Genomic DNA, 25,176 nt, shown 5'->3' with positions numbered 1-25,176 from the left:
TTTCTTTCTTTCTTTCTTCTTTTCTTTCTTTCCTTTTCTTTTTCTCTTTCCTTTCTTTCTTTCTTTCTCTTTCTTTCTTTTTTTCTTTTTCTTCTTTCTTTCCTTCCTTCTTCTTTCTTTCTTTTTCTTTTTCTTTCTTTCTTTCTTTCTTTCTTTATTTCTTTCTTTCTTTCTTTCTTTCTTTCTTTTTCTTTTCTTTCTTTCTTTCTTTCTTTCTTTCTTTCTTCCTTTCTTTCTTTTCTTTCTTTCTTTCTTTCATTAAAAAAAAAACTGTTTTAATTTTACTCTGTTCCCTTCTGTTCTACTTAACTCATTTCCCTTCATTTAATTTAATTGACTTTATTTAACTTTTCTCCCCTTCCTTCGCCTTACTTCTTTTTGTCACTTGATCATATTTGGTCCTGTTTACTTCTCATTTAACCCACTATTCGATTTACAGGGTTTTAGATGCTTTTAGTCTATTCCCTCTGGTTTCTTTTCATTGTAATTTGTTGAGTTTTTGGTAAAAGTTAACTTGATTTCACTTTATTTCCTTCCTGTTCCTCCTCTGCTGCCCTGTTTTGTTCCTATTTTTTAGGAGAGGATCCAGGTGTCCAGGGGATGACCCAGGTGTCCAGGAGAGGACCTGGGTGTCCAGGAGAGGACCCAGGTGTCCAGGAGGACACTTGGGTGTTCAGGAGAGGACCAAAGTGCCAAGGAGAGAACCTAGATGTCCAGGATGGGACCCAGGCATCCAGGAGGGGCCATCGGCACTGGGTACCTTCTGGGGAGGTGGTGGCCCCCCAGCCCGACGTGGTGCAGCTGGTGCCAGGCACTGGGGGGCAGGAGGCCACAGGGACAGGCTGGATCCTCTCGGTGAGTGTGACGGGCGTCAGGAGCTTGATCAGCATGATGTCGTTGTCCTTGGTGCTGGGGTTGTAGTTGGGGTGAGGAACCAGCTTCTGCACCAACCTCCGCTCCTCGCCCCATTCTCGCGTGAAGAGGTTGTGCTTGCCCAGGCGGATGGTGGTGATCCTGCAGCACCCAAGGGACACGCGTGGGATGGATGGCGAGGTGGCCAGGACACGGGGAATGCGGCCACTTGTAGGGGTCTTGGAGACCACGGTGTGGCCAAGGCTCTTGTGGGGAAAAGCATGATGGGATGTGTGGGATATGGAGACTGCAGCATGGCTAGGGCATGTGCAGGTCATGGCATGCGTGGGACATGACGTGGCCCATGAAGATGGAGATCGTATTGCAGTCATGGCATACATTGGCCATGGTATGGCCAAGACATGTAGGACAAGATGTGGTCCATAAACATGGAGACCAGGCTGCAGCCATGGCATGTGTTGGTCATGGCATGGCCAAGACACTTGTGGGACATCATGTGGTCCATGAACATGGAGACCATGGTGCAACCATGGCATGCATTGGTCACGGCATGGCCAAGACGTGTGGGACATGACATGGCTCATGAAAATGGAAACCATGGTGCAACCATGGCACAAGTTGGTCATGGCATGGCCAAAACATGTGGGACAAGATGTGATCCATGAACATGGACACCTTGGTGCAACCATGGCATGCGTTGGTCATGGCATGGCCAGGACCCATGTAGACCACATCATGGCCACGCCAACACGTGGGACCGCAGGACCATGACAGCACACACACATGGGCCATGACGACCACGCCACTCTCATGACCCAGGGGACACGGCACACGCGTGACACGCATTACACGCGCGACGGTGCCCTTACCCTGGCGTGGTGCAATGGGCCGCCGTCACCACCCACTGCCGGGCCACCAGGACGCCGCCGCAGTAGAGCTTGTACATGTCGAGGATGGCCACCTGCCACGGCTGCGAGTGGGGCTCGCAGTCCATGCCGCCCACCACACGCGTGTCACCTGCCACCGAGGACGCTGCAAGGCATGATGGAGGTGAGAAGGTGTGTGTCAGCACCTCCACACGCGTGTGCAACACTGGTCAGACCCTTCACCCTTGCACTCACCCATGGATGCCACCAAGACCAAGGCTCCCAACAGCTTCACTCGGTCCCATGGCCGGGGGGCCACCATGGCTTGTACCTCCATCGATGTGGCCACTGCGGGGGCAGAAGTGTTGGGACCACAGTGGTGGTTTTGTGGGGCTATGCATTTTGGGGGTGGCACTGAAGTATCTCTGCACCATTTTGGGGGGTCTTATGGCAGCCCTACACATTTCTTGGGGGTTTATAGTAGCTCCAAACTATTTTGGGTTGCATTATCTCAGTCCTACGTGTTTCCTGGGGAGGTTCTGGTAGCTCCAAGACATTTTGGGGGTCATTATGATAGCCCTTCATATTTCTTGGGGGATTTATGGTAGCTCCAAGGCATTCTGGAGGCATTATGGCAGCCCTACACATTTCTTGGGAGGGTTATTGTATCTCCAAGACATTTTTGGAATCACTATGGCAGCCCTACACATTTATTGGGGCGTTTATAGTAACTCCAATCCATTTTTGGAGGGTATTATGGTAGACCTACACATTTCTTGGGGGCATTTTGGTAGCTCCAAGACATTTTGGGGGTTATTATGGCAGCCCTACACATTTCTTGGGGGGTTTATGGTAGCTCCGAACCATATTGGGGGACATTATAGCAGCCCTGCACATTTCTTGGGAGGGTTATGGTAGCTCCAAGACATTTTGGGGGGCATTATGGCAGCCCTACACATTTCTTGGGGAGGTTCTCTTAGCTCCAAACTATTTTAAGGGGCCTCATGGCAGCCCTACACATTTCTTGAGGGGTTTATGGTAGCTCTGAACCATTTTGGGGGGGCATTATAGCAGCTCTGCACATTTCTTGGGAGGGTTATGGTAGCTCCAAGACATTTTGGGGGTCATTATGGTAGCCCTGCACATTTCTTGACGGGTTTCTGGTAGCTCCAAACCATTTTGGGGATTATGGCACTATGGTGGGGGGGTCTCCATGGTCCCCTCTGCCCAGCGCTGGGAGCTGCACGATTCGCCCCGTCATCGTGCTTTTGCAATGGCAACATCATTATGCCAAGTGCCACGGCAGCAATCAACACAGTCATTGTTAATGAGGCCCGTAATTATGGGCCCCACCAACTCCTCCGCCTCCCCCTCCTTGTCTCGGGGCGGTTGACCTTCCAGCACCCCACACTGCCCTCGGATGCCTCCCTCGGGCTGTGGCAGCGGGTTGGGGCCCCCCTCCCATAGTTTTGGGGCATGGTTCTTCAAGGCCATGGGGTGAAGACACCCTTGGATGTGGGTCATTGCTCCCCAAGGATGTGGGCCATGGTCCCCATGGCTGTGGGTCAAGGCTCCCCATGGTTTTGGATCATGGGCTTCTATAGGTTGGAGACACCCAAGTTTAGGGGGCATGGTTCTCCATGGCCATGGGTCACTATCCCCTGTGGGGTTGGGTCTGTGCTCCCCATGGCCATGGGTCATGGTCCCCTAGGGATGCAGGTCATGGTTCTCCACAGCTATGGGTCGCTGTCCCCTGTGGATTTGGGTCCGTGCTCCCCATGGCCATGGGTCGTGGTCCCCCATGGCTTTGGGTCATGGTCCCCTGTGGTTGTGGGTCATGGTCCCCCATGGCCATTGATTGGCGGCACCCAGAACCGTGGGTCATTGCTCCCCAAGAAGAGGCATTGTGGGCCCCATAGAAGTGGATCAAGGCACCCTACGACTGTGGGTCACGGTTCCCACGGCCGTGGGTTGGAGCCACCCATGGGTGTGGGACACCACTCCCTGTGGATGCATGGTGGGCCCCATGGACGTGGGGCCAGGGAAGGGAGGCTGAGGATGGAGGGAGGCTGAGGATGGAGGGATGGTGATAGGAGGGATGGAGAGAGGGATGGAGGTGGCGTGGGGAAGGAAGGATGGAGGGAGAACGGGAAGGAAACGTGGAGGAGCGAGGATGGAGAAGGAGAGATGGAGACCAGAGGTGGAGCAAACATGGAGAAGGAAGGAGGGAAGGAGGGAAGGAGGGGAGGAGGGGAAGAGAGAAGGAAGGAGGGAAAGAGGGGAGAAAGGAAGGACAGAAGGAAGGAAGGAAGGAAAAGGAAGGAAAAGGAAGGAAAAGGAAGGAAAAGGAAGAAAGACAAATCAACTGTTCTGCATCATTTGTGACAATGAAGATCGGGGATGGAGGCAAGGAGGGACGGACGGAGGTTGTGGACTCAGGGATAAAGCAACCATGGAGAAGGAATCACAGAATGGTTTGGGTTGGAAGGGACCTCAAAGCCCTTTTAATTCCAACCCCCACCCCCCCCCCGCCATGGACAGGGCCACCTCCCACCAGGCCAGGTTGCCCAAAGCCCCATCCAACGTGGCCTTGAGCACCTCCAGGGATGGGGCAACCCCAGCTCCTCTGGGCAACCTGTTCTGGTGCCTCCCCACCCTCATCATGGAAAACTTCCGCAAGGAAGGATGGGTGGAGATCGGGCAAGGAGGGGTGGAAATTGGGGATGGAGCAAGCAAGGAGGGGTGGATGGAGGTCGGGGATGGAGCAAGGAAGGAGGGGTGGATGGAGGAAGAAAGGAGGGGTGGATGGAGGTTGGGGATGGAGCAAGGAAGGAAGGGGGGATGGAGGCTAGGGATGGAGGAAGAAAGGAGGAGTGGATGGAGGTTGGGGATGGAGAAAGCAAGGAGATGTGGATGGAGGCTAGAAATGGAGCTTTCTTCTCCAAGGAAGGATGTAGAGTCTGGGGATGGGACAAACAGGAAGGATGGATGAGTGGAGGCTGGGGTTGGAGCAAGAAGGAGGGAAGAACGAAGGCTGAGGACGGAGCAAACAAGGAAGCAGGGATGGAGGCTCAGGATGGAGCAAGAAGGAGGAATGGATGGAGGCTTGAGATGGAGAGAACAAGGAGGGATGGACGGAGGCTGGAGACAGAGCAAGAAGGAGGAGTGGATGGAGGCTGGAGATGAAACAATAGGGAGGAATGGATGGAGGCTGGGGACAGAATGAACAAGGAAGGATGGATGGAGGCTGGGGACGGAGCATGAAGCAAGGATGGACAGGGAGCAGGGCCATCAGGTGGAGAGCATGACCACAGACCGCGGCCTCCCTTTGGAGCCTACCCCACCGCCCCCCGCCCTCCACCCCTACCCCACCAAACCTCTCCGCAGGTCCCCGCTGTGCCCCGCGGGGGCCGGGGAGGCCTCCCCGCTCCTGAGGCTCGCGTGTCCTCCCCTCTGCGCCGGGAAGAAGCGTTCCGACCAGCCCTGACGTGTCTCCTTCTCCTCCTCCTCCTTCTCCTCCTCCTCCTCTTCCTCCTCCGCCGCCGCCGCTCCGTGCCCGTCCCACCCACGTGAGTGCCGCCGGTTTTATAACGGCGTCGGGGCCCAGCTAGTCCCGCCCCGAGGCCGAGCGTGGAGGCCGCCTTCCCTAATCCTCCCCTAATCCCTCAGCACCGCCTCGCCCGGCCTCCCTCGTGCTCTCTCTGGGGCGGCACTTGCTGATTGGTCGGCCGGAGCTCGCCGATTGGCTGGTTGGAACCTGTTGGTTGGACGGAAGGAGCTTGCTGATTGGCTCCCCGCCTGGTTGAGTTGCTAGGGAAGAGCTGATTGGACAGCTGTGCCATGGGAATGACGGCGTGGCAGGTGCTGGTAGTTCTGGGGAACGGTGCATGCTGATTGGCTGGCTGGCTCTGGAGGCGAGATGCTGATTGGCCAGCAGGCTGTGGGAACAAACGACAGATGATTGGATGGCTGTGTTGGAGGCAAACTCATGGCATTGGCTGGTGGCTTTGGAGGCTGATGTGAGCTGATTGGCTGGTGACTTTGGAAATGGGTGCGTGCTGATTGGCCAGCTGGCTTTGAGATGGGGGCATGCTCATTGGCTGATGGTCGTAGAGGCCAGCATGTGCTGATTGGCCAGCTGCCTTGTCCAGCCAGCTGCCTTGTCCAGCCAGCAAGCCCTGTTGGCCAATCATCTTGAGAGACCGGCATGTGCTGATTGGCCAGTTGGCTTTGTAGATCAGCACAAGCTGATTGGCCAGCTGGCTTTGCAGACCAATGCATGCTGATTGGCCCATTGGCTTTGTAGACCAACACATGTTGATTGGCCGGTTGGCTTTGTAGACTGATACTTTCTGATTGGCCAGCTGGCTTTGTAGACCAACCTGTGCTGGTTAGCCAATCAGGTTGGCTGACTGGTCTTGAAGACCAGAGCAGAAGAAGACCAAGGCTGGAGGTTCCCCAGCTCCTTTGTCACGTGCGCCCCTAGGGGGAGCTGTCACCCCACACCGTTTGCACACGCATAGGGGGCGGGGCTTCCACCCGGGGGGCGTGGCCACGAGTTCGGAGGGGCGGGGCTTGCCCACCCCGGGGTGTAAATCTGAAGCGGGGTGTAAGCGGTGTAAACAGGGCGGTGCGGCTTCTCGGGCGGCGCCGCGCGCCACGGGCACGGCCAGACTGGTTCTCTCGGTGGGGGGAGGCCCTCGTTAGCGGCCTCCTCGTTAGCGAGTGCTTAATTGGCACCAATTAGGGCAGCCCACGCGCTGCCAGGAGGAGCAGGTTCCCTGCTTTGCTCCTGGTTGACGCAGCCACTGCTAACCCTGGGTGGCCCGGTGGCAGTGGGTCCATGGGACACGTGGGCTGTGGCCTCCAGAGGAGGACGCGCGTGGTGGTGGGGTGATGGTCACGGTCACCAGGTGGGACATGAAGTTGTGGGGCACCAGTTGTGAATACTCAAGCTGCGTGCATGTTCTGTAGGGCTGGACATGTGTGGACTTCTCCTGTGGACGTGTGGCCTCTGGACCTGGACACATGTCCTACAGACATGGACAAGTGTGTCCTACAGATGTGGACATGTGTCTCCTCTACACTTTGAAACGTCTTCCGGACCTGGACATGTATGGCCACGGATTGCTGACCAGCGCCAGACGTGTGGTTGCAGGTTGCCAACATAGCCACCCACATCAGATGTGTGGTCATGAGTTGCCCACCATGGCTACCAGCACCACATGTGTGGTTCCAGGTTGCCACTGTGGCCACCAGCACCAGATTTTTGATTGTAGATTGCCCACAATGGCCACCAGCACCAGAAAGATGTGATTCCAGGTTGCCACCATGGCCACCAGCACCAGATGTATGGTTCCAGATTGTCACTGTGGCAACCAGCACCAGAAAGATGTGGTTCCAGGTTGACCACCCCCAAACACCCATGGCCATGAGTTGCCCACCTACCTCCAGAGACCCCATGCTCATGGTGGCCATGTTCTCCCACTCTTCTCCCCCTCCCCACATCCACATGATGGCACAGGGCGGCCAGGTTCTAGAGGATTTTATTCCAGGAGCTCCTCCACAGGGTGAGAGAAGCGAGGAGCAGACCCAGAAGCACGTGGTGGGTTCTCAAGCGTGGCTCTTCCTCCTGATGGTGTCGTGGATCCAGGCGGTGAACTCGCAGACGCGGGTGTAGACGCCAGGCTTGCCCCGCCGCCCGCACACTTGCATGCCCCACGAGACGATGCCCTGCAGCTCGTCCTTGCACACCAGTGGCCCACCCGAGTCACCCTGGAGGACAGAGGCACCCAGTGAGATGGTCCCCACCATCTCACCACAGCCTAACTGGATAGTTGTGTTGGCCAACCCAGCGGGATGGTCACTTTGGGAGCCCAGCGGGATGGTTGTGGTGGCCATCCCAGTTAGACTGTAATTCTGGGAGCCCAACAGGATGGTTGTGGTGGCCAAACCAACAGGATAATCATGTTGGGAGCCTAACCGGATGGTTTTGATGGTCAACCCAATGGGATGGTCATCCTGGGAGCCCAACTGGATGGTTGTGGTGGCCAACCTACCCACACATAGTCCCCCTGTGTCCCCAGCCCTGCCCCACAGGGACCCCATGGTCCTCCTGGTGGTGCCTGCTGCTGGGTGGAGACCACCATTGCCCTGTGGGGTTGGGTGTTGGGGTCCCTATGGGGTCCAGGGGTTGCACCCAGGGGGGCTGTACAGTGTCTGGGGGTCCCTATAGCATGCAAAGGGTCCCTATAGAACCTAGGGGTCCCTATAGAACTCAGAAGGCTGAATGTTGCCTTGTGGTCCCTATAGCACCTAAAGGGTCTCTATAGCATGCAAGGGGTCCTTATAGCACCCAGGGGTGGCTATACGGAGTTTGGAGGTCCCTATAGCACCCTTGGGTTCCCTTTAACACCCTGGGGGGGTCCTATAGCATCAGGGAGATTCCCATAGCACCTGGGGGTCCTTTTAACACCCAGGAGGCTGTGCATTACCTGTGCAGTCCCTATAGCATCCATAGGGTCTACATAATACCCTGGAGGTCCCTACAGCACCCTGGCAGTCTCTATAGCTCCCAGGATGTCCCCATGGTGTGCAGGGGTCCCTATAGCTCCCAGGGACCTGTAGAGTGCCTGGGGGTCCCTATAGCAGCCAGGGATCTATATGGTGCTTGTCAGGGGGTCTCTATAGCATTTTGGGGGTCTGTACAACATCTAAGGGTCCTAATAGCACCCAGGGGTTCTCTCTAGCACCCAAGGTGCTTGGTGTGATGCTTGGTGGGCCCTATAGCACCCAGGCATGTGTAGGGTGCTTAGGGATGGGTCCCTATAGCACCCAGGGTGCCTACGGCACCCAGGTGGTCCCTATAGCAGCTGGGGGTCCCCACGGTGCTTAGTGGGGGGCCCTGAAGGAGCCGAGACCCCCAGGGCTGATCTTCCACCAGAGATGGGGACCTCCACCACTGGTCCTCAGCTGGGTGTGATGTGCCCCCCAACCCCGGTTCCTCTCCATTGGTCTCTCCTCGGGGACAGGGCGGGTGAAGCCACCCACCCATGGGTGCAGCGCCCCACGGCCACCCCACTGCCACCAGACCCACCTGGCAGGAGTCGGTGCCCCCTGAGCTGAGCCCGGCGCAGAGCATGTTCCTGGTGATGCCCTTGGGGTAGAGCTTGCTGCACTCCTCGTTGGAGATGGTGTAGACCACACCGCACTGGAGGATGTCGGGGAAGTAGCCTGGGGATGGTGGGACATGGTGAGGGGTCCCAGGTCACCCTTCACCCCATGGGAAGGGTCCCCAGAGGGCTCCGATGCAATGGGACCTTCTCCCTTCTAAGGTGACGTGGCCCCATCATGGGAGACGCGCCCCAAGGTCAGGGCTGAGTGGCCACGGTGGAGATGATTTGATGTCTCCTGTGGTCATGGTGTGGAGAACGGAGACCTCCAATGGACCCAGGAAGCCCCGCCCAGAAAGAGGTGTCCCCAAGGTGTTGAGATGTCTCCAAGATGCCAGGATGTCCCCAAGATGTCCCCAAGCTGTTCTCAAGACATTGAGATGTCCCCAAGTGGCCAACATGTCCCCAGGACACCAAGACATCCCCAAGACATTGAGATGTTCCCAAGATGTCCCCAAGATGCCCAGATGTCCCCAAGACAGCAAGCTGTCCCCAAGACATTGAGACATCCCCAAGAAGCAAAGATGTCCCCAAGACGCTCAAATATTCCCAAGACACCGAGATGTCCCCAAGCTGTCCCCAAAACATTGAGATGTCCCCAAGACACCCAAATGTTCCCAAGACACCAGGATGTCCTCAAGACATTGCGACATCCCTAAGAAGCCAAGATGTCCCCAAGACATTAAGATGTCCCCAAGAGGCCAAGATGTCCCCAAGAATCCAAGACGTCCCCAAGACACCTAGATGTTCCCAAGACACCAAGCTATCCTCAAGACATCAAGAAGTCCCCAAACTGTCCCCAAAACAACCTGCCCAGACGCCCCCAAGACACTGAGACGTCCCCAAGACGCCCAGCTGTCCCCCCAGGTCCCTCGGGAGCCCACCACACGTCGCAAGGAGATGTTTCCACCAACCTTCAGGGCTGCTGGTGCTGCCCCAGCCTGACACGATGCACTCGGTGTTGGGTGGCAGGCATCTCCTGGGGAGGGCCACGGGCTGGACGTGGTCGGTGAAGCGCACGGGCTTCTGGAGCTTCAGCAGCATGATGTCGTTGTCATGGGTGGTGGGGTTGTAGCCGGGGTGGACGAAGGCCTGGGCCGAGTTGATGCACTGCTCCGTCCCCTCCTTGGTCTTCAGGCTGTGGTCGCCCATGCGGATGGGGATGGACCTGGGCATGGAGGTGGAGAAAAGGGACCGTGGCGAGGCTCGGTGGTGGCCGGGGCAGAGGCCAGAGTGAGGCGAGGCCCATGCCGTGGAGGCTGGGAGGAGCGGGGCGGTGACAAAGCTTCTTGGCCTTTGTGGAAGTAGGGCAAAAGGCTTCTTCTGGGTTTCTTGGGCATGGTGATGTTGGGAGCCCAACTGGATGGTTGTGGTGGCCAACCCAATGGGACGGTCAAGTTGGGAGCCCAACTGGATGGTTGTGGTGGCCAACCCAACGGGATGGTCATGTTGGGAGCCCAACTGGATGGTTTTGATGGTCAACCCAACGGGATGGTCATGTTGGGAGCCCAACTGGATGGTTGTGGTGGCCAACACAATTAGATCCTAATTCTTGGAGCCCAACTGGACAGTTGTGTTGGCCAACTCAATGGGATGGTGATGTTAGGAGCCCAACTGGATGGTTTTGATGGTCAACCCAATGGGATGGTCATCGTGGGAGCCCAACTGGATGGCTGTGTTGGCCAACCCAACAGGATGGTCATATTGGGAGCCCAGTGGGATGGTTGTGGTGGCCAAACCCAATGGGATGGTCATGTTGGGAGCCCAACTGGATGGTTGTGGTGGCCAACACAGTTAGATCCTAATTCTTGGAGCCCAACTGGACAGTTGTTGGCCAACCCAACGGGATGGTCATAATGGGAAGCCAAGAGGTTCTTCCAGGCCATAGAGGTGACCTCCTCTCTGCCCAGCACTTGGCCACCCAGTCCCAAGTGACATCGTGGCTGCTGGGAAAGGTCCCCAGAAGGCTGCAGGGTGGGGAGGAGGACCTCAGGTAGAGCCAGCACCATGACGACCCCCACAACTTCCACCCTTGATGTTCTCCACCTCCACGTTGAGACCAATCCCCACCAGGACCTGGTGACCCTCTCCCTGACCTCCCCATTGGCCCAACGAAGAGGAAGAGCCCTCACCCCACCAATTCCCACCCCAGCTGGGGCCACCCCACCTCTTGGTGTCGCAGTGGGCGGCCGTCAGCACCCAGAACTTGTCGATGAGGACCCCGCCGCAGTGGATGTTGTTCTGGGGGCCCAGCAGGACCGCCTGGTACGGGTGGCGCTTCTTCTGGCAGCTGTGGCCCCCCACGATCCGGTTCTCATCCCCCGTGGCCGCTGCGGGAGGGGAACTGGGGTTCAGCCCTCCCAGTGCCTCCCAGTGCCTCCCAGTTCCTCCCAGTGCCTCCCAGTTCCTTCCTTCCCAGTTCCTTTCTAGTTCCTTCCAAGGTTCTTCCCAGTTCCTCCCCATCTAAGGGTCCTCAGGGCCTCCCTGCATCATCTCCCTGCCCTCCCAGTTGCTCCCATTCCCTCCCAGATCTCCCATTGACCTCTCACTTCACATCTACTGCCTCCCAGTGCCATCCCAGTGCCTCCCAGTTCCTTTCCAGTTCCTTCCTTCCCAGTTCCTCCCCATCTAAGGGTCCTCAGGGCCTCCCTGCATCACCTTCCTGCCCTTCCAGTTGCTCCCGTTCCCTCCCAGTTCTCCCAGTGATCTCTCACTTCCCACCAACTACCTCCCAGTGTCTCCCAGTGCCCTCCCAATGCCTCCCACTTCTTTCCCAATGCAGCCTCACTTCCTCTCCATTGTCCCCAGTGACTCCTAGTGCCCCTCACTGCCCGCCAGGTCTTCCCAGTAGCCTCTGGTTCCCACCCAGTACCTTCCAGTGACCCCAGTCTCCTCCGGCTCCCTCCCAGTAAACCCTTGCTGTCTCCTCAGTGGCTTCCAGTTGCCTCCCAGTGCTTTCCCCTTTTATTCCCATGCCCCACCAGTGTGCTCCCAATGCTCCCAGTTCACCCCCAGTTCCTTCCCAGTGCAACCGGTTGCCATCCCAGTCCCTCCTACACCCCACCAGTGCTCCCAGTGCTCCCCATGTCCCCCAGCCCTCCTTCAGTGCCCCAGTATCCCCCAGTGCCCTTCACTTGCCTCCCAGTGCCTCCGGTTTCCCTCCCATCTGTACCAGTACACTCCCACTGTCTCCCAGTGTCCCCAGTTCACCCTCAGCTCCCTCCCAGTATCCCTCGGTGCCCTCTAGTGCCTCCCAGTGCTTCCTCTTTCCCTCCCACTCACACCAGTATGCTCCCAGTGTCCCCAGTTCACCTCCACCTCTTTCCCAGTACACCCCAGTGCCTCCAAGGTCTCCTCATTCTGCCCCACTGCCACCAGTACACTCCCAGTGCCCCCCATTCCCTCTCACACCCCTCCCAGTGCCTTCCCAGTGACCCCAGTGCCCTCCCAGTGCCTCCCGGGGCCTCCCAGTGCCCCCCAGCACTCCCAGTGCCCCCTAGTGCCTTCCCAGTGCACTGCAGCACCCACCAGTGCCCTCCTAGTTTCCCCCAGTCGCTTCCCAGCACCTCCCAGTCCCCCCCAGTTCCCCTCATTTGCCTCCCAGCCCCTTCCTGGTGCCCCCCAGTTCCCTTCCAGTTCCCCCCAGTGCCCCCCCGCCCCATCCCAGTGCCCCCTGGTGCCTTCCCAGTGCATTGCAGCACACACAGCACCTTCCCAGTGGCCCCCCAGTTCACTCCCAGTGCACCCCAGCAGCTCCCAGTTCCCCCCAGTGCTCCCTATAGCACACTCCCAGTCCCCCCAGCACCATCCCAGTACCACCCAGTCCCCCCAGTGCACCCTAGCACCCTCCCAGTGCCCACCAGACCCCTCCAACATCCTCCCACTCCCTTCCTACTCCCCTCCAGTTCACTTCCAGTGCCACCCAGTCCCTCCCAGTATGCCCCAGTTCCCTCCCAATTTCCTTCCAGTGCCCACCAGTTCCTTACCAATTCCCTCCCAATATCCTCAACCACTCCTGGTGCCCACCAGTTCCTTTTCTGTCCCTCCCAGTTCCCCCTAGTTCCCTCCCAGTGCCCACCAGTTACCTCCCAGTCCCTCCCAGCTCCCTCCCAGTGCCCCCCCAGTTCCTCCCAGCTGCCTCATAGTGCCCCCATCTTCCCTCCCAGTCCCTCCCAAACCCTCCCAGTGCCCCCCAGTTCCCTTCCAGTGCCCCCCAGTTGCCCCCCAGTTCCCTCCCAGTGCCCCCCAGTTGCCCCCCAGTCCCTCCTAGTGCCCCCAGTTCCCTCCCACTCCCTCCTAGTCCCCTCCCAGTGCTCCCCAGTGCCCTCCTAGTGCCCCCCAGTCCCTCCCAGTCCCTCCCAGTCCCCTCACCAGCAGCCAGCAGCAGCAGGGGCAGGAGGCGCTCCATGGCGGCGGAGGACTGGGACCTGGAGGCTGCCGAGGCCGGGCCCGGCCCTTTAAATCCCCGGGGGGGGCCCCGCCCTGGCAGGTTGGGGCGGGGACAGTGGGGACACGCCCACCACTCCCAGTGCTCCCAGTGCCCCCAGTGATACCAGTGATACCAGTGATACCAGTGATACCAGTGCCCAAATCTTTGTGTTTCCAGTGCTCCCAGTGTCCCAAGTGCCCCAGTGCTCCCAGTGACCCCAGTGACCCCAGTGCTCCCAGTGATTCCAGTGCTACCAGTGGTCCCAGTGACCCCAGTGCTCCTGGTGGTCCCAGTGCTCCCAGTGGTCCCAGTGCCCCAGTGCTTCCAGTGCTTCCAGTGCTACCAGTGCTCCCAGCATCCCCAGTGGTCCCAGTGATCCCAGTACCCTGGTCATCCCAGTGCTCCTGGTGCTCCCAGTGCCCCAGTGCTCCCAGTGCTCCCAGTACCCCAGTGATCCCATTGCCCCCAGTGCCCCAGTGACCCCAGTGACCCCAGTGCTCCCAGCAGTCCCAGTGGTCCCAGTGACCCCAGTGGTCCCAGTGCCCCAGTGCTCCCAGTGCTTCCAGTGCTACCAGTTTCCCCAGTGTCCCCAGCGCTCCCAGTACCCCAGTACCCCAGTGTCCCAGTGCTTCCAGTGCTACCAGTTTTCCCAGTGCCCCCAGTGCTCCCAGTTTACTCGCAAGGCCTCCAATGCCTTCCAGCACCCTCCCAGTACCTCCCAATTCCTCCCAGTGCCTTCAGGGGCTCCCAGTGCTCCCAGTGCCTACCAGCGAACTCCTGAGGCCTCCAATACCTCCCAGTCCCTCCCAGCACCACCCAGTGCCTCCCAGTGTCTCCTAGAGGCTTCCCAGTGCCTTCCAGTACATCCCAGTGCTTTGCAGTGCCTCCCAGTATATTCCAGTGCCTCCCAGCATGTTCCAGTGTATCCCAGTGCCCTTCCAGTGCCTCCCAGTGCCCTGCCTGCCCTTTCCAGTGCCTCCCAGTACCCTTCCAATGCCCCCCAGTGCCCTCCCTGCCCTTTCCAGTGCCTGCTAGTTCCCTTCCTGTCCCTCCCAGTGCTTCCCAGTGCCCTTCCTCCCCTTCCCAGTGCTCCCCAGTTCCCTTCCCGTCTCCCAGTCCCTCCTAGTGCCCTTCCTGTCCCTCCCAGTGCTTCCCAGTGCCCTCCCTCCCCTTCCCAGTGCTCCCCAGTTCCCTTCCCGTCTCCCAGTCCCTCCTAGTGCCCTTCCTGTCCCTCCCAGTGCTTCCCAGTGCCCTCCCTCCCCTTCCCAGTGCTCCCCAGTTCCCTTCCCGTCCCTTCCAGTGGCTTCCAAGTTCCCTTCCAGTGCCTCCCAGTTCCCTTCCTGTCCCTCCCAGTGCCCCCTCTGCCCTTTCCAGTGCCTCCCAGTGCCCTTCCTGTCCCTCCCAGTGCAGCCCACACGGCTGTGGGGTGCCAGCCCCACATTACCCACAATCCTCCCCTCGAGGCCCTCCATGAGTGGAGGCTCTGCCTTGCCTCAGTTTCCCCCTTTGCCCAAATTTTTGGGGGGAAGAGGGAAGGGGACCCCAAAACAGGAGCAGAATTAAGGGGACCCCAAAGCAGGGGCAATTAAGGGGACCCCAAATGAGGGACATCATTAAGGGGACCCCAAATGAGGGACATAATTAAGGGGACCCCAAGATAGGGGAAGAATTAAGGGGACCCCAAAGTAGGGGCAGATAAAGGGGATCCCAAGTGAGGGCTGGTAAAAGGGACCCCAAAATAGGGCAGAGTTAAGGGGACCCCAAAGTAGGAGCAGGTAAAGGGGACCCCAAAATAGGGGCAGAGAAAGGGGACCCCAAAATAGGGGCAACATTAAGAAGACCCCAATTGGGGGCGGAGTTCAGGGGACCCCAAAACAGAGGCAGAGTTAAGGGGACCCCAAAGTAGGGGCAGATAAAGGGGACCCCAATATAAGGGCGGGGTTAAGGGGACCCCAAGCAGAAGAGAGCTAAGGGGACCCCAAAACAAGAGACCAAGTTAACGGGACCCCAAAGGAGAAGCAAAGAGGACCCCAAAAAGTGGGGGTAAAGGGGACCAAAAGGAGAATTAAAGGAATCCCAAAAGAGAATTAGGGGGACCCGCAAGAGAATTAGGGGGACCCCAAAGGAGAATTAAAGGGACCCCAAAGGAGAATTGAGGGGACCCCAAAGGAAAATTAAGGGGACCCCAAACGAAAATGAAGGGGACCCCAAAGGAAAATTAAGGAGATCCGAAAGGAGAATTAAAAGGACCCCAAAAGAGAATTACGGGGACCCCAAAGCAGAATTGAGGGGACACCTCGATGTCCCTGTGGCGCTCAGGGGGATGTCACCCCATGGGGACGGGTGCCAGTGGACATGCTGGCACCACGTGGGTGCTCGTTGTCCCCAAAGTGTCCCCATATCTCCTACAAGGTCCTCAGGAGCTCCGCACCCTAAGGGACAAAAGGATCCTGTCCCCAAGGGGACAATGTCCCCATGGGGCTGGTGTCCCCAAAGGGCTGATGTCCCCAAAGGGTCGATGTCCCCAGTGGGATGATGTCCCCTAAGGGCCAATGTCCCCCAAAAGGCCGATGTCCCCAAAGGGCTGATGTCCCCCAAAGGGCTGATGTCCCCAAGGGGATGATGTCCCCAAAGGGCCAATGACCCCAAAGGGACGATGTGCCCAAAAAGATGATATCTCCAAAGGGATGATGTCCACAAGGGGACAATGTCCCCAACAGGACGATGTCCCCAAAGGGACAACGTCCTCAAAGGGCCAGTGTCCCCAAGGGGATGATGTCCCCAACAGGATGATGTCCTTAAAGGGATGATGTCCCCAAGGTGCCAGTGTCCCCTTCCAGACCCGGAGGACACCATGATCTGGGGACATCTGGGGACTGTCCCCAAAATAACACCACCGGCACCTAGGGACAGTCCCTTCCACACCTCCACACCTCCCCCAGGCCTCCAGCTAATTAGCGGCCCAATTAGGCCTAACAAGGATTCCCTTGGGGAAATCCCCTGCCCCTTCCTGGATGCCTGCAGAGGGGGGCACCTCGCACAAGGTCCCCGTGTCACCATCCCTCCCCGTTCCCAGTGACCTCGGCTTTTGGCCACGCTCCCAATTAGCATGGCCAACATGAACATCATCGGTAATTCATTAATTAGTTGGGTGATTAATTAGGGTGGGGTCCTGCAGCCGGTGAAGCTGCCTAGAGAGTTTGGGAGAGGAAAGCTCCCGGTGCCGGTAGGTGTGTAGGGGATTAATTATCCCTATTAATTAGTCTTATTAATTAGTCCCTTTCCCCCAGTGCAGGTGCAGGAGACAGGATCCATGCCCCATCTCAGATCCCAAAGGGTTTCTCGTTAACGCTAACGAGGGAAATCACTAATTAAAACAGTGTTTTCCTCCTAGTGATGGGGTTATTGTCAGGATGGCAATTAATAGCTCATTAGTTATTGCGCTGGTGTCCCCCTCCCCCAAGGATGAGGCAAAGGGACCCCGGGGGGTGCTGAGGGGTCCACATCCAAGGGTTCTGGAGCCCCCCCCCCAAACTCTTCCATGACTCAATTTCCCTTTTTTCTTTCAATTCCTTTATTTCGCCCCAAATCGCCCATCTTCCCAAGAGCATTCTGGGAAATTCTTTGCTTCTCCCACCCCACCCCAAATACTTAAGTGCCGAGAATCTCATCGGGGGGGCGTGGGGAGGTGGTGGGGCTGGGGAGGGGGTCGGTCTTGCTACCCCCTGATGTATCTCCTGATCCAGGGCACGGCTTGGCACACGTTGGAGTAGACGCCGGGCTGCCCCTTGCGCCCGCAGACGGCCATGCCCCACGACACCACGCCTTGCAGCACCCCATTGCACACCAGCGGGCCCCCAGAGTCACCCTGTGGGGAGAAGAGCACAAGGTAGGGCTCATTTGGGTGACACCATGGACCTTGCACCCCGTGTCATGGTCCAGTTCCATCTATGGGGCTTAAGCATGAGGTAGTTGTGGGGAAGACAGACCTTGTAGGAACCCATCCACATGTCTTGGTCATTCCTTGGTTTTATGGCTTGGGTTGGAGATAATGGTGGAGGAACCCAAACCTTGCATGGACCCATCCACATGTTGTGGCCCATCCCTGGCTCCATGCCTCAAGCATGAAGGAGTTTTGAGGAACCCAAATATTTTTGGGAACCCAAAGGTTGTGGGAAACCCAAATATTGTGTAGCTTCACCTACATGCTGGGGCCATTTATTGGTTTTATGGCTTGGGTTGGAGATAATGGTGAAGGAACCCAAACCTTGCATGGACCCATCCACATGTTGTGGCCCATCCCTGGCTCCATGCCTCAAGCATGAGGTACTTGTGGGGAAACCCAGATATTTTTGGGAAAACAAAGGTTGTGGGAAACCCAAATATTGTGGGAAACCCAAATGTTGTGGGAAACCCAAATATTGTGTAGCTTCACCTACATGCTGGGGCCATTTATTGGTTTTATGGCTTGGGTTGGAGATAAAGGTGGAGGAACCCAAACCTTGCATGGACCCATCCACATGTTGTGGCCCATCCCTGGCTCCATGCCTCAAGCATGAGGCACTTGTGGGGAACCCAAATATTTTTGGGAAAACAAAGGTTGTGGGAAACCCAAATATTGTGGGAAACCCAAATGTTGTGGGAAACCCAAATATTGTGTAGCTTCACCTACATGCTGGGGCCATTTATTGGTTTTATGGCTTGGGTTGGAGATAAAGGTGGAGGAACCCAAACCTTGCATGGACCCATCCACATGTTGTGGCCCATCCCTGGCTCCATGCCTCAAGCATGAGGCACTTGTGGGGAAACCCAGATATTTTTGGGAAAACAAAGGTTGTGGGAAACCCAAATATTGTGGGAAACCCAAATGTTGTGGGAAACCCAAATATTGTGTAGCTTCACCTACATGCTGGGGCCATTTATTGGTTTTATGGCTTGGGTTGGAGATAAAGGTGGAGGAACCCAAACCTTGCATGGACCCATCCACATGTTGTGGCCCATCCCTGGCTCCATGCCTCAAGCATGAGGTACTTGTGGGGAAACCCAGATATTTTTGGGAAAACAAAGGTTGTGGGAAACCCAAATATTGTGGGAAACCCAAATATTGTGTAGCTTCACCTACGTGTTAGGGCCGTTCCCCAGTTTTATGGCTTGCAGATAATGGTGAAGGAACCCAAACCTTTCATGGCCCCATGGGAGGAGGCTGAAGGGACCTCTTACCTGGCAGGAATCGATGCCCCCCTGGGGGACGCCGGCACAGAACATGTTGGGGGTGATCAACCTCCCGTATGCCCTCGCGCACTTATCCTTCCCGAAGGCTTGGACGCCGGCACACTGCAGATTTCTGGGGAGCTTTGCTGCAGACGAGGGGGATGGAGAGAAAAATGGTGAGAAATGGCAGCCTCCTCATGCTGAGGCCTGAGTAGACCTTGTGGTATTTTTGGTGAAGTTCCTTTGGAGGTGGGCAAGGGAGATGCCTCCACCGGAGGTGGGTAGTCCAGCGCAAACGAAACCCCAACCTCAACCCCAAGGGAAAGTCATTCTTCATGGGAAACATAGTTGGGTAGAGTGAAGACAACATAAGGGACCCTCCCTCATCCAATTTTGCTGACCAAGAAGAGAACTCAGCCTCCTTTTCCCTGCCAAATTACATCCTCCCTATCCCACCTCTTCCACCGGCGTCTCCACAGTGAGCCAGTACCTCCGGGGGACTTGGTCGTGCCCCAGCCAGACACGCTGCACCTCATCCCGTCCATGGGACACCTCGTGGCCAATCTGATCTTCTTGATGTTGTTGCTAAACTGCACGGGTCTGTTCAGCCTCAGGAGCATGAAGTCGTTGTCGTTCTTGCGGGGGTTGTAGGCCGGGTGGACGATTAACCGTGAAATCATCCTTACTTCCCCCGTGCCGTCCCGCAACGTGTCCGTCCCAATTAACACCCTGAGGTCCCTGCCCGGAGAAGAAGGTCAAGAAATCAGAGCCAGCTCTTCTAAAGGAGACACACAACCCTATGGGTCAAGGGGATGACCAAGGGTCATCCCCCAAAGCTTCTCCAGACCCAGTCAGCAGGTAGAGTTAAGGTGATGTGTCCATGGGACCACCTTATCCCCTTGTCCTCGAGGAGAAAAATGAAAATGCCTCGGGGATTTGTGAGCTAGATCTCCTCCAAGAGCTCTTTGATGGCTCATGTACCCCAGGGCCTTTCCCATTTCCATGGGACTTTGGAGAACGTCTTGACTTCAGTTCCTTGACTTCACCTTCATCTTCCTCACATCAGGCTTCAGGCAAGGAGTCCCACCTGCAACATCCCAGCAACGCCACCCTGAGCCCAACTTCTTGCCAACGTTTCTTCTGGTTTTCATCTTTATTTCCCCTCCCGAACGTGAAGCTTCCTCTCGTGGAGCCTTGTGGAGAAGCTGGAGAAATTTGGCTGTGGGGGGACCTGCTCCACTTGGTGTCATCACCTGGAAAAAGGGGGGTGACCGGGCCTCAAATCTGGGGGAGGTTGAGTCCCTTGTGGGTTGATGGCCAGATGTTGTCCCCTGGCAAAGGAGACCTCAGCTCCTGTCTCCCTGGGGATGCTGGCTGTGCCTTTGATGCCCTCTGGAGGTACCAGCTTCTGGATACCAACATCTGCAGATACCCATGGCTGGAGCATCAACATCTGGTGCTTCTGGGCATCAGGACATAAGATCTGGAGGTAACATCTGGGTGCGACTACCTGGGCATAGCAACCTCTGGAGATACCCACCTCTGGAGCTACCTGAAGGTACCAGACTCAACATTACCAACTTCTGGACACTAAAATCCGGAGGTGTCCACATCTGGAAGCGGCCAACTCCGGAGACACCGACATTTGGGGCATCTCTCTCTGGATGCCACCATTTGGAGGCACCATCCTCTGGAAGTGCCAACATCTGGGCACTGATAGCTGGAGGTACCAACCTCTGGGACCCAACTCTCCCCCTCGGTCATTAAAGGGTCTTGGAAAATGAGACGTTGGCTTGTAGGAAGCCATGGGGAATGTGAGCACAGAGCCAGCTTACCTGCCTGGCTGCTTGCAGTGGGCGGCTGTCAGGACCCACTGGGCGTCTATCAAGCTTCCTCCGCACAGGATTTGTCCCCTCTTGATGAGGGCAACCTGGAAAGGTCGCTGGGTGATGGAGCAGGGCTTCCCACCGATGATACGGGACTCATCCACCTCCGGTACTGCAAGACAAGAGCACCCAAGGGCACCGTGAGAACCTTGCATGGCTATGGGCAGCCAGGAAACCTCCTTCCAAAGGAAAAAAAAATGTTATTTCGGGTTGAAAAGCATAAAACCAACTTTAAAAATTGTGAAATGAGACACAGAAGGGAAAGCTCTCTCTCCCGTGTGTTTTTTTTTTGGTTTTTTTTTTTTTGTTTTTTTAGCCTTAAAATACCATCAGAACAGTCAAAATCATAATTAACTTTTTTTGTTTTGTTTTGTTTTGTTTCACTGAGTCATCTGTTAACCTACTAAGGTCACACCAAACTCTTTTTTTTTTTTTTTAATGAGAAAAAGATGGGTTTTGGACCAGGAGCAGTTGAAATCCAACCATTAGTAGCCCCAAACAGTCCTCGACGATCTGAATTCTCCCAGTGTCTTCTGATGGAGCCCACCACTCCATGGCCCGACCACACATCACAGGGAGAGCGTTGGGGTGGGAGGTCCCACGAGAAGACCCCCTGGGACCAGTCCATCATGCCAGGCTGTGCCAATGAGCTGTACTGGAAATCGCTGTGCGTCAGGAAGTCACCAAGGGCCACTTATCTCCGCCGGTTTCGCCATGTGCCTCGGGGAGGGGCATCCGTTCCACCTCTAAGATTCCTCCCAGCCCAAGATTGGACTTTAAAAGGGAGATGACGCACCCCTAAAAGAGCTGATTTCTTCTTCCTCCGTTGGTAAGAAAGCCTGTAGGACCAGCTCGAAAAGACTCCTACCTCCTGGATGGCTCATGTTATGTACCCAGACCTCCTAGTTAGGGCTGAGGTAGAAGATGGTTGCATCAACACAAGCAGGAGAAGCCATGACGCAGGGAGAAATGATAACAGGAGCTCACTCAGGAACACGAGTTCTTACGTAGCTCTGGAGCCAAGACACATTGATCCCATGAGGTTTGCAGGGAAGAGAGCCATCAGCTTGGTTTTGGGGTCTTTGGTCATATTTCAGAAAAAAAAGGGTCTCACCACCCAAAGCTTCCATTTCTGACACAGGTTTCTCAATCTTTAAGGTCTCTGGAGGCATCTCCCCTCGCTTTAGCTTGCTGAAGCAGATGGTTGTCCACTGGAGTTGGCCAACGTTGATGGTCCTCAGAGAGAGGGAGGGACCATTCTGAGAGGCAATCCCACCCCATCCAACGCTGGATGTCTACAAGACAAGGTGTCCCTCCCCATGTTGGGATATTTATGAGGTTTGTGGGATGACCATCTTGAGGTCATGCCCATGCAAGACTCCACTCGGGTGTCCACACAATAGACATGCCATGCTCCTGGTGTCCCTCCCTCTACAGCTCTATGTGGGCAAGAACCTCTCAGGATTTTTGAGAAGCTCTCTGCTGGAGAAGACGCCTCGTGATCAGTTGTGTCCAAGTAGCAGGAGATGAGCTTCACAGCAAAAGGATAACCGGATTAAAAAAAAAAAAAAAAGAAAAAAAAAAGATTTTTTTAAACAAAAAATCGTCTCTCCTGACCCAAAAAATGCGCAGTAGTTGGACTTTTGCCTCTGTCACATGGGAGACATCAAGTCCTCGTTCCCCCAGGTGTCTTCAAGGGTCTTGAGGCTGAGTCCTCCACACTGTAGCCTGGAGCATCCCAGCTGACTTTTGGGGTGTTTTTGGGAAGAAGTTGTGGTTGCCACCTCCACGTGTTGACTGCCCTGGCGAAGAGCTGTATTGATCCATGTGTGTGCGAGGTGGCTCTGGTCCATGGTTATCTGCAATCACCTTCCACCACACGTTGGGACATTGGAATTTACTGGTGGGACTGGTTTGTGCTGGTGGGGATTACGACCTGTGACGGGTGGCAATGGGAGACGCCCGAGTTTCAGACCGCCTGGAATCTGCCACTATCCGGTCCCAGCTGCCAAAGCTGGAGGGTGGGAACTGTCCCAGCATGCGCGCTCATCAGGGAAGCATCCCTCATCACCTCAAAGGCCGTCCTTGGGCCTTTGGAGACCATCCAGAAGGTTTAGGTTCCACCAAGCTCCTTGTAGACATCTCGGCAGCTTCCCTGGGCCTGGAGCATCTCCGTTGATGAAGGCCAGCTGGTGGAGAAGCAACGCAAGAAGGTGGAGCCGTGCGGTTGGATCCACAGCCTGGATTTCCAGAAGAGAGCTCCAGCCAAGGTGATGGTGTCTCCACCCCAAACCAAGCTGTGATAAACCTTATCACCAGAACCCCCCCCCCCCCAGAAAACAGTTCTGGGAAAGCCACACGGCAAATTATCCAGGCGCTGTGTCTGGACATGAGCTCGTTCCTTCTATGCAGGACCTGGGAGTTTCGGATTCAGCTCTGGGGGCACCGATTTGGGTTAAGATCCCAGGTTTTGGCAACTCTTGGGCATATATCATGGCCCTCCTCTTCCTTCCCTGATCAGGACCCATCCATGGGGCCGTGCTAGTTCCCCTTCGTCAGAGCATCATTTTGGAAGCCAGAAGAAAAGAAAGGGATGCTCCCATCAGGATTAAGTCTCTCTTGCTTTCCCTCGCCCCAGGTGACTGCTTTTGTCTCCTTTTCCATGGCAGAAATCCCCGTACGACTTCACGGAGAAGGAAAGGAAGATGTCCCAGGGATCCTAGCGTCTGCAACCACGTGACGGAATTTTCCTCCGTGTCTTTTCTCTCTACGGCAAGGGGTTGCTTTATCTCAGCTCGAAACGAAAACAGGTTTCGAAATTACAGGGCTTTGCCCAAGCCTTCCCATCAGCAAGATTCCCACGAGCCAGAAGGCATCTCCCCATCCCATCCCATCCCATCCCATCCCATCCCATCCCATCCCATCCCATCCAATCCCATCCCTCCGGATACATTCCCCCGCGATGCATCTGTGAAACATCTGTGGTGTCCCCGTCCCCATCTCCATCCACCGGATTGACTTACGCTCATTGCCTTCATTGCCCCCCTTCCCATTTTGTGCCAGCAGCGGGGTGGTGGACAGCAGTCCCACCATGAGGATGAAGATGGGGGTGAAGCTGAAGGCCCCATGCCCGTCACGAGCCATTCCTGGAGGGGCAGAGAAACCAAACCAGACCAGCTCGGGGACCACAGGAGAGCACTCAGTGCCACGTGGGGGACAGGGGGACAGTCCCAGCGCTGTCCTTCCACCTCCCAACAAGGGACAGAGGCAACGCCACCAGGATGCTCTTGGTGTTTTGGTGAACTTTCATCCCTGCAGATCACGCTGTGGCCTCAATCCCTCTTCTCCACCCTCTTTTGGCCCAATTCAGCTCTCCGGCGGTGCCTCCAGCAACCCAGGAAGCACCATTTCCCTCCCAGTCCCCGTTAAACTGGGCGAGCCGAGTTAACCCAGGATATGGAAAGCTCCCTCCACCAAACCACAGCGCGGATGGATCCGACCCGTAGGAAGGAAGAAACGAAGAACCTGGAGAACCCCCCAAGTCCCACCTGGCACCATCCGACCCCTTGGAGATGGAGGCCGCCGCTGTCCCCGCTGCGGGGATGGACTCACCTGCTGGAGGAGAAGGACAGGGCCGGCTTGGTGCATCGGGAAGCCGAGAATCCGTCGTTGGGCCATATTTATACCGGGCCAAAAAGTAGGTTGTGTCTCCGCCGGGGTGACTCAAGGGCGGTTGGGCGACGGGTCCAAGCGGCAAGCGGGACAAGCGCGGCCGTGGGTGTCTCCCCGGCCCCACGGGTGATTACCACTTTGATGTCCCAGAGGAAAACGCCGCCCCACTCCTCCCGACGTGCCCGAAAACAGCCCAGCCCAGCATGATGGACAGAGGGACGGATGGACGGACGGATGGACAGACTGGCTGGGTCACCCCCTTTCCTCGTGGGTGTGTGGGTGGGTTTGAGGAGGGTTGTCCCCACAGCTGCTGGGGTGGGATGGGCTGGATCCAGCGTTTGGGCGTCGTTAAATGGAATGGCCTGGGTGCTGTCCGTCCGTCCGTCCGTCCGCCTCTCGCCCTGGCTGTCCGTCCAGCTGGCTGTCCGCCTGTCCGTCTGCCTAGCTGTGTGGCCAGTCTGTCTGTTTATCTGCCTGCCGGTCCAGCCGTCTGTCCGTCTGTTCATCTATCCTGGCCACCTGTCTGTCTGTTTGTCTGTCTGGTCATGCGACTGTAAGTCTGCCTGGACATCTGTCCAGCCGTATTTATCTGTCTGTCCTTCCACCTTCCTGTCCATTCATCTATCTCCCCGTCCATCTGTCTGCCTGACTGCAACTCTGCCCGTCCGTCTGTCCACCCATCCGCCTGTAAGTCTGTCCAGCTGTGTGTCTGTCCATCCATCTCTCTGGCCATCTGCTCATCCATCCGTCCACCTGTCTGTCCGTCCATCCACCTACCTGGACCCCTATCCAGCCATCCCCTCATCCATCTGTCCCCTCATCCCTGTCTTTCTGTCCATCTGTCCATCCCACTTTGTCTAGCTGTCTGTCTGCCCATCCGTCTATCTGTCCACCTGCCCACCCGTCCGTCCATCTGTCTGCACGCCTATCCAGCAGCCTCGCTGTCCGTCTGTCCATCTGTCCAGGTGGCTATTTCACCATCTATCTGTCCATCAGTCTATCCACTCATCTCTCCGTCCGTTTGTTCACCAGCCTGTCCGTCGGTCAGTCTATCCGCTCTCATCTCT

The 25,176-nt window shown here is 56.5% G+C and overlaps 3 protein-coding genes across 3 annotated transcripts; all 3 read right to left on the bottom strand.

The window, feature by feature from the left end:
- Nucleotides 1-566: 566 nt before the first annotated feature.
- Nucleotides 567-5,302, bottom strand: LOC121063144 (kallikrein-11-like). The gene is made up of 4 exons (XM_040543480.1): nucleotides 5,117-5,302; nucleotides 1,995-2,087; nucleotides 1,743-1,905; nucleotides 567-1,014 (listed from the first exon to the last, which is right to left on the bottom strand). The coding sequence occupies exons 2-4, from the start codon at nucleotides 2,074-2,076 to the stop codon at nucleotides 567-569; spliced, it is 693 nt and encodes a 230-aa protein (XP_040399414.1). The 5' UTR covers nucleotides 2,077-2,087; nucleotides 5,117-5,302.
- Nucleotides 5,303-7,269: 1,967 nt separating this feature from the next.
- On the bottom strand, nucleotides 7,270-13,384 carry LOC121063149 (trypsin-like). The gene is made up of 5 exons (XM_040543485.1): nucleotides 13,283-13,384; nucleotides 11,079-11,241; nucleotides 9,826-10,079; nucleotides 8,836-8,972; nucleotides 7,270-7,514 (listed from the first exon to the last, which is right to left on the bottom strand). Exons 1-5 carry the CDS (start codon nucleotides 13,317-13,319, stop codon nucleotides 7,353-7,355), a joined length of 753 nt encoding a protein of 250 aa, XP_040399419.1. The 5' UTR covers nucleotides 13,320-13,384; the 3' UTR covers nucleotides 7,270-7,352.
- A 3,518-nt stretch (nucleotides 13,385-16,902) lies between these two features.
- On the bottom strand, nucleotides 16,903-24,238 carry LOC121063151 (kallikrein-14-like). The gene is made up of 6 exons (XM_040543489.1): nucleotides 24,050-24,238; nucleotides 23,461-23,583; nucleotides 20,387-20,549; nucleotides 19,042-19,289; nucleotides 18,561-18,697; nucleotides 16,903-17,208 (listed from the first exon to the last, which is right to left on the bottom strand). The coding sequence occupies exons 2-6, from the start codon at nucleotides 23,579-23,581 to the stop codon at nucleotides 17,059-17,061; spliced, it is 819 nt and encodes a 272-aa protein (XP_040399423.1). The 5' UTR covers nucleotides 23,582-23,583; nucleotides 24,050-24,238; the 3' UTR covers nucleotides 16,903-17,058.
- Between the last annotated feature and the right edge of the window lie 938 nt (nucleotides 24,239-25,176).

The sequence above is a fragment of the Cygnus olor genome, unplaced genomic scaffold, assembly GCF_009769625.2.
Source record: "Cygnus olor isolate bCygOlo1 unplaced genomic scaffold, bCygOlo1.pri.v2 S94, whole genome shotgun sequence".
Classification (NCBI taxonomy): Eukaryota; Metazoa; Chordata; class Aves; order Anseriformes; family Anatidae; genus Cygnus; species Cygnus olor.
This window is presented reverse-complemented; position numbering and strand designations above follow the sequence as displayed.

Excerpts from the sequence above, each read along its gene's own strand:
- LOC121063144 (XM_040543480.1), bottom strand. The coding sequence starts at position 2,076 with ATGGAGGTACAAGCCATGGTGGCCCCCCGGCCATGGGACCGAGTGAAG. Across the intron at positions 1,906-1,994 it reads GGTCTTGGTGGCATCCATGG|CGTCCTCGGTGGCAGGTGAC; the intron begins GTGAGTGCAAGG and ends CATGCCTTGCAG. Across the intron at positions 1,015-1,742 it reads GCCCATTGCACCACGCCAGG|GATCACCACCATCCGCCTGG; the intron begins GTAAGGGCACCG and ends TGGGTGCTGCAG.
- LOC121063149 (XM_040543485.1), bottom strand. The coding sequence starts at position 13,319 with ATGGAGCGCCTCCTGCCCCTGCTGCTGCTGGCTGCTG. Across the intron at positions 10,080-11,078 it reads GCCCACTGCGACACCAAGAG|GTCCATCCCCATCCGCATGG; the intron begins GTGGGGTGGCCC and ends CTCCATGCCCAG. Across the intron at positions 7,515-8,835 it reads GGGGCACCGACTCCTGCCAG|GGTGACTCGGGTGGGCCACT; the intron begins GTGGGTCTGGTG and ends TCTGTCCTCCAG.
- LOC121063151 (XM_040543489.1), bottom strand. The coding sequence starts at position 23,581 with ATGGCTCGTGACGGGCATGGGGCCTTCAGCTTCACCCCCATCTTCATC. Across the intron at positions 19,290-20,386 it reads CACTGCAAGCAGCCAGGCAG|GGACCTCAGGGTGTTAATTG; the intron begins GTAAGCTGGCTC and ends TTCTCCGGGCAG. Across the intron at positions 18,698-19,041 it reads CACGACCAAGTCCCCCGGAG|CAAAGCTCCCCAGAAATCTG; the intron begins GTACTGGCTCAC and ends CCTCGTCTGCAG.